Genomic DNA, 7604 nt, shown 5'->3' with positions numbered 1-7604 from the left:
CTCAAATTCCATTCCTCATGAAAAAAAAAAAAAAAACGCAGATACTTGAACTCCATTTGGGTTAAGGACTCTCCTCCAAACTGGAGATGGACACCTTTTTCCAGTCAAGCACCATGGTTTCTGACTTAGAGGTGCTGTTTCTTTCGCTGCCATGTCACACTCAGCAGAAACCATCCCACTGCATGCTGAAAGTCCATGTCCTATGAAGCCAAAAGGACAACGTTATCTGCAAATGTCAGAAACAGTCCTAGCCTGCACCTAGAATTCTGTAAGTAAATTATTATATTTTTTGAGATCAGCCTCAAAAATAGCACATTTACAAAATTAACTGAATAAATAGATGGATGGATAGACAATGAAGTGGTGGAAAGGGAAATAGGATGACTTGTTCAACCATAAACCAAGATGTCGCTCTCTCAGGAGGCAGGGACCAGTGTGCGAGATGTCTCAGACGGAAGGCGTAATAATGAAATAAATGCTCAGGAAGCCTCAACTATTTTTAATCAACTGGCTGTTGCAATGTACTCCTATGCAACCTAGAGTGCTTATTGTTTCAGAGAAATTAATTGACTAAATTATCAAACTGTTTTAAATATTGCAAAGAAATATTTACAGGGATGTAGTGAATTAGAAAAGTAACTTGAGGAAGGTAATTCATTTTGAATATGATAGTTCATCAAGTGTAATACCCTGTTGGCATCATTTATGTTGACTGATTTTTCTGTTACAAAATAGTTTTAATTTATATAACCACTCATTCATGATGGCTGAATTCATCAGGATAAACAATATGTGATTAAACACACTGCAAAAGATTTATGTTCGAGTAAAAGAGATTTATTTCTGTTTCAAGGTTTTACAAAAATGAATAAAGAACGCAAAACTTTTCGAGAGACTGCAAAAACTTAAAAATATATATTTTCCTCCCACCCATTTTTTTCTTTCACTATTTTTTTTCACTCAGCCAATTTTTTTCTCCTCCACTACATCCCTTCAGGGGTTCCGTACTATAGAACTTCTTAGTTATCTAAAGAGCTTCAAGTCAATTTAATTAATGGCCAACCTTTACTGTTTTTAAAAAAACTGAGAATCTAACTTTTCTATTTAAAAAAAAGGATCACTTTTATTCCATTTTTCTGAATAATCTCTCTATTTCTAATTATATTATCAAATATTTTCAATGAATTAAAGTCAGTTTGAATGAACAATTCAGTAACTAAGTAATTTTTTTCTGTAAATCATTTAATTTATCTTCTGAAATAAAGCGTTTAGTAAATCTCTTGCATTGATTTCCAAATCTCCACCTGTGTTTTGTGAACAGCAGTGTGTAGTAAATGAGTCTTTGATAAAAATGAAAGTTCAAAATAATAGCTTTATTTTGCATTACTTAAAACATTATAAATACATGTACAATGGTATAAAATCGTGCAATGTTATAAAAGCTATTACTTTAACCTTTATCTTTAATAATTGTAAGGATCATTGTTTGTGATTTTGTAATAATAACATCTGATCATAGAAACAGCAGCTCACCATGCTGAAAATACAGCTTTGGATCACAGGAATAAAAGACATTTGAAACGACAAATAATAAAGCAGTTTGTACTGGAGTCACTAAGACTGGCTGCCTAGTTATCCAGTCAGCAACACTAAGGCGTAAAGTACAGTGTGTTTTACCACATAATAATGTTATCCTGATGAATTCAGCCATCATGAATGAGCAATTATAAAAAGCAAAACTATTCTTTAACAGAAAGGTTGTTACATTTATCATATCAGTCAACCGAAATGGTGCTAACAGGGTATTACACTTGATGGAAATATCTTAACTGTTAAAACAACATTTTAACAGTATTTATTTTAAAATGAAAGTGAAACTGAAAGCAACACTTTTCCGCTACCGACATCAACCACCACATATATTTTAATTTCCCTTGATTCAGCCATGCCTCAGATATTCTCCAATGCATTTATGATCTTCTAAGACTGCGACAGTTATTTAAAATGATAATATTATTTCACATTTTAACAGTTTTTATTTATCTCTTAAGTTATCTTTAATTAATTAAGGATTCAGGATGTAGCTGATTGTTTAGGATAAATTCATTTTAAAGACTTTTCAATGTCATTTGCCAACAATATCTCCTATCAATAGCAATTCCTAACTTTTTGATTTAGTGGCTTGTACATAAATGTATAGGATCTCGTTCATACATTTTAGCACGATTCATTTGCTCATCCCTCAATGACGATTGAGTTTAGGGGTTAGGTTTGGTGCCTTCTTTTAAAAATCCTACATTTTCATAGATCTCAACTTGATATGAATTAGCCACTAAACTGTCAAAACATAAAATTTTTGTGTCTTGTGGGCTCAGGCTGCACCTGCAGAGTAGGACTAAACAGGAGCTTTAATCAGATTTAAAGTACAAATGTTTAATAAAAACAGGTGGCTTTGTTTAACATTTGGTTTAATTTATTGGACATGTGGGTCAAATATAGGAGTAGCATATTTTTGCACTTAAATTAAATCTTTTAATTATTATTATTTTTGCATTTGCTTTAGAATTACGGTTACATTGCCTAATGCTTTTAAATACATTTATTCACTTTCATTTCAGAGTTTAACATAATTTGAATTTATTTTGTTCTTGTGTTGATTTACAGTTACCAATGCATTGCTTATAGATTTCAGTTAGATTCATTTAATTTAATTCACGAGAACAATCCTCAAATGTACTTGCTTTTTAAATTTTAAAGTAAATTTGAATTATTAAACTTGTAAACTTTATTATAATTTAAGAATTAAGTAAATGCTGCTAAAAATAAGAATTAAATAATATAATTAAAATACTTATTCGATTTTATTTATACAACTACTTTAATTTAATCTATGCTTTAATCTTGTAGTAACAAATATATACAGTTGCACACAAGTCAGAATTATTAGCTCCTCTTTGAATTTTTTATTCGTCTTTAAATATTTTCCAAATGATGTTTAACAGAGCAAGGAAATTTTCACAGTATGTCTGATAATATTTTTTTTTTTTTTTTTCCGGAGAAAGTCTTATTTGTTTTATTTCGGCTAGAATAAAAGCAGTTTTAAATTTTAAAAGAAATTTTAGAGTCAAAACATTTTAAGGTCAAAATTATTAGCCCCTTTAAGCAATTTTTTTCCCAATAGTCTACAGAACAAACCATCATTATACAATAACTTGCCAAATTACCCTAACCTGCCTAGTTACCCTAATTAACTTAAGTTAAGCCTTTAACCCTTAAAGACCTAGAGCACAGGTGTCAAACTCAGTTCCAAAAGGGCCGCAGCTCTGCACAGTTTAGTTCCAACCCTAATTAAACACACCTGATCAAACTAATTGAGTCCTTCAGGCTTGTTTGAAACCTACAGGTAAACGTGTTGGAGCAGGTTTGGAACTAGGGCTTCGGCCCTCCAGGGATTGAGTTTGACACCCCTGACCTAGAGGTACTTTGTGGGCACCTGGTGGGGAAAATGTGTCAGTCCAGTGAGAAAGGGTTTACAAATCTGCAAGGCCTGTCTTCTGCTCTGCTGGCATAGTGATGAGGAAAATCAAGTGAAACCTAGTTTCTTTAACCAGGTCAAAGCAAGCAAGAAAAACTGTAGGTGTCCTCCAGGACCCTGCTGTGTTCAGATCAGCTTGTTCTTGTCTACAGATTGATAGTTTTTCATTGTTTCTCTGTTGTTTGAGCACAAATAATAAAAGTCAATGTCAAATCCACTGCTTATATTAGAATGTGATGATGAACATGGAAATGTCTGAATCCTGTCTGAATCCTGTCAAATATTGAATCGACTGTAGAAAAATCCAGCAGTTTATTAAATAAAGGAGGAATGAATTGTGATGTTTGTTTCTGCTCTTCTGATCTTCTTATTTGTGTGTGACAAAGAACACTGAGTTTTAATGTAAAGTCAAAAAAGATACTAAAAAAAATAAAATTTCAACTAAAGTTAATGTCTTATTTTCTCTTGATTTTTCATCTTTATTAACACTTGATGTGATTCTCCCTTGTATATTCGCTAATTTTGTATCTAACAGTAATATTCTGTACTAGTTTTAGCATCCTGATCATCTTAAGTTACTTGTTATATTATTTCCAGTACTGACTGATCTAACGTATGTGTTATTGTAAAGTGTCTTATTGAATATATGAACTAACACAGAGATCTCTAAGTCCCGTATTCATATAGAGATTTAAATTGTTATTTAAATTCCTATTTTTTAGGTCCAACACTTATTTGTTTTCTTCAGAGAGCTCTCGGATTTAATCTCAAATACCTATTTTACTTTCTCTAAATCTTTTCAACACACTTGCTCAAGGGGTTTGTGTGTTGTCTTGAGGACACGCCCATAGTCAGGAGAATTTCATGAGTATTCATGTCAGCGTCACTCTGTGGAGCCAATATTTCAGGATATACCTGTAGATCACACAGGTGTGTTTTAGTGAAGTGAAAGAGTCATAGAGCTCAGATTGTGTTACTGCTGCACAAGAGCGTCTGTATTCTGCATGTGAGTTTAATACTTCTACATTGCGCTTATTCGTAGAGATTATGAAGGGTTTTGTGCGTGCGTGTGTGTGTGTGTGTGATTTAATTGTCTGATCCTGAAGCTTAAAGCCTCAAACACGGTGTCTAAACACTGTGACTTAAACACACTGCCAAACAAAACTTCACTATTTAATCTCTTGATAGTGTTTGTATTCTTCTATATCAGACAATATCTATATCAGAAGACGAGACTTGATAATTTCAGATCATTCAGCACAAAAATAAACTTAAAACAGAGAGAGTCATGAAATCTAAAGTAAAGTTAAACCAGACCTTCCAGTTAAACAGGAAGAAAAACCTTATCAGAATCATGCAGAGGTTCCTTAAACAAACTGCATTTGGCCATTAACTTCCAGCTGAGTTTAGTACTAACTAAAATAAGTAAATAAACCTAAGATTATCTTGACAAACTTTATACAATATGCATGTATTATATCAAATGTGAACAGAAATATCCAGGGTTTGTCAGATCAGGTTAACACTGAGGACTCCAATAGAGTATATTTATCTGCTGTTGAATGACTGAAACTCAGTTTGTGAAGTGAGCATTGATTGCTATAAAGTGTGCTGTTCTTCATCTCAGTATATTGTCATCTCCAGGTGATGGTCAGCGGCTGATTGTTTCCTCAAAGCTCTGCTAATGTCTGCATTGGTGTTTTAGCTGCAGTATGGCAGAGGAGCGAGTAAAGGATCCTCTCTCAGAGAAACACAGGTATTGACTCTGTTTTTACACCATTATTTCAACACTTTCTCTGAAGAACAAAGACCAACAACAATGCACTTATTTGTGTTGCTATTGCCTGATCAAATGATGGACAAAGCTTCAGTTTTCACCTTCAGGAAATGTGTTTAGATCATTCTAGATTACAGACAGCTTGATCTGGTGTCATATTTACCAGAGCTGAATATGTGTCATGTGTGGGGTTTAAGGTCCTATACAACAACAGAATTAAAGCTGACCGCAGAACAGACCTTATCAGACAGACTTTCAGTCAACTATTCAGTTTGTGCTGAATTAAACTGAACAAACTCATATTTGTCTGATAAACTCTTGTAAAGGAGACTGAAGTTTCTCCTGCAGTTTATTCCTTTGGTGTGTTTGTGTCTTCAGTGTGAGATCAGGACCATGTGTGTCCAGCTCTGTGTCTCTGAATAGTGACTGGTCTAAAGATCATCCACCATACCTTACAGAGAAAACACCATCACCTGCCCAAAGGTATTTTGTGTTTTAAAGGATGTGTCATGCATGGCCTGTTTCAAACATTTTATGTAAACCAAACGTCCAGTAAAGAGAGTCATTCCTAAATGAATCAGTTGTTTGAATGAATCAAATGACTTTGGTGACTCATTAAAACATTAACAGACACCTACTGGCAGTTTTAGGCCCCGTTTACACTAGTGCGTTTTAGTTTTAAAACGGCGTTTTGGAATGAAAACGATCCGCGTCCACACTTGCGTTTTACCCAGCGTTTCTGAACTGCTCTACGTCCACACCAAAACGCTGAAAACGCACATCACGTGACCACACATACACTCTCGGGCTAGCGCTGCAGCATTTCTACCCAGATGAGAGCTCTGCAGTTGTTATAGGCTCCGTTTTGTTATAAATATCCACACAGTGAAGATGACGCACATGCTGCATGACGCCTCAACATTTCTGCTGTGTGTTAAGTTGCTAATATTAAAATAAAAATAGGCAGTTCCTTAAATCATGTTTACATTTTATTGTTGAGAAAGTGAAACATCGTAGCCTGGGTGATGTAAATGAAGTTATAAAGTATACTGTTCCCTTTGAAGATTTACCTGTGTCATCGGTATAGTCTGTTTTCCATTTCAAACTGAGAAGAAGAGACTATAGCCTTGATCAAACTTGCAAAGTCTGAACTTACAAGGAGAGGATGCGAGACTGAACTGTGTGTGTGGGCTAATATTGAGGAAATATTGCTTAATATTGAGGAAAAGCCCCAATCAGATAGGCGAACATCTGCAGCCCCGCCTCTGTTTTCAGATGTATTCGTCTTTCCCCATTCACACTGAGACGGAGCAGCAGTGTTTTAGAATGAAAACGGCCCCTCCAGCGTTTCCAAAACGCTCCGTTTTCGGCGCTCGAGAACTCTGGCGTAGTGTGGACGGATGGCGTAACCGTAGCAAAACTTGTGCATTTTAAAATGAAAACGTATTAGTGTAAACGGGGCCTTAGTGTCTTATTCACTGGATATTTCATTCAATAATAATATCATATTTCCATGTCAATTTAGGTTTTTCACCTTGAAATTTAAAAATAATTTAATCATATTAAACCCTTTATGAATTTCTATCAATTGTTGAACATAAAATATGATTTGAAAATATTTATTATCAAACTGGTACAAATATTTATTGATAATTTTGATTATGTACTGCGGTAAACCTGCCAGTGGTGTCAGCATCATGAAAAGGGTTCACTTACCAATGAGAGATGCAGCTTGTTGGGAGAGAACTATATAATAGACAGTTTTTAGGAAGACAGTCAGCAGGATAACAGCAAGACTCTTGCTGTATACTCCTCTCCCACGCAGACCCTTGACCGAAACCCCCTAAGCACAAATCCCGCACTTTCTACAATTGCAAATAGTTCCCTGCCAAACCACAGCGCGTGATCCCCAGGAAACAAGAGAGCAGAAGAACCCTCGAAATTGTGACCTGCAAAGGGCACTATGCGTCCAGTACAGAGACCTGCAGCTCTCTCATAGAAGGACAAGAAAATGTCTGCAAGAGGACAGGGTCTGCTAATTATCCCGGACCACTCCACAAGACCCAATGAAACACAAAGTCTAGGTCCCCTGGATTACAAGGAGACTTCCAGCAACACAAGACTAGGGCCACAGGCTGTAAGTAAAAACTCTTGAAGTGGTAGTCCCGAGTCCATCCAAGTCTCATGCCTCACCCAGCCTGTTACTCTGTAATCAACAATAGTGTCTTGTACTGGGTTGCTCGAGGGTTGGTGGTACCAAGTTCCCGGACTCAGGGGGTGGTGTCAGCCATA

At 35.4% G+C, this 7604-nt stretch overlaps 2 protein-coding genes across 3 annotated transcripts in view; both read left to right on the top strand.

Moving 5' to 3' along the window:
* The window catches only part of LOC147844804 (putative RNA-directed DNA polymerase from transposon BS), a 157678-nt gene that overhangs the window by 71439 nt on the left and 78635 nt on the right, over positions 1 to 7604 (top strand). The gene's annotated exons all lie outside the window — the stretch shown is intronic.
* The window catches only part of si:rp71-7l19.2, a gene marked incomplete at its 3' end in the record, with an annotated part of 35383 nt that continues 32212 nt past the window's right edge, over positions 4434 to 7604 (top strand). Inside the window, 3 exon segments of one of the 2 annotated variants that reach the window (NM_001442848.1) lie at positions 4434 to 4541; positions 5180 to 5291; positions 5691 to 5795. In NM_001442848.1, the coding sequence (NP_001429777.1) occupies positions 5248 to 5291; positions 5691 to 5795 (149 nt within the window). In that variant the 5' untranslated portion in view covers positions 4434 to 4541; positions 5180 to 5247. 2 annotated transcript variants of the gene reach the window in all.

The sequence above is a fragment of the Danio rerio genome, chromosome 4, assembly GCF_052040795.2.
Source record: "Danio rerio strain M-AB ecotype USA chromosome 4, GRCz13ab, whole genome shotgun sequence".
Taxonomy (NCBI): domain Eukaryota; kingdom Metazoa; phylum Chordata; class Actinopteri; order Cypriniformes; family Danionidae; genus Danio; species Danio rerio.
Note: the sequence above shows the minus strand (reverse complement) of the source record. Positions and strands in the feature narration are given on the sequence as shown.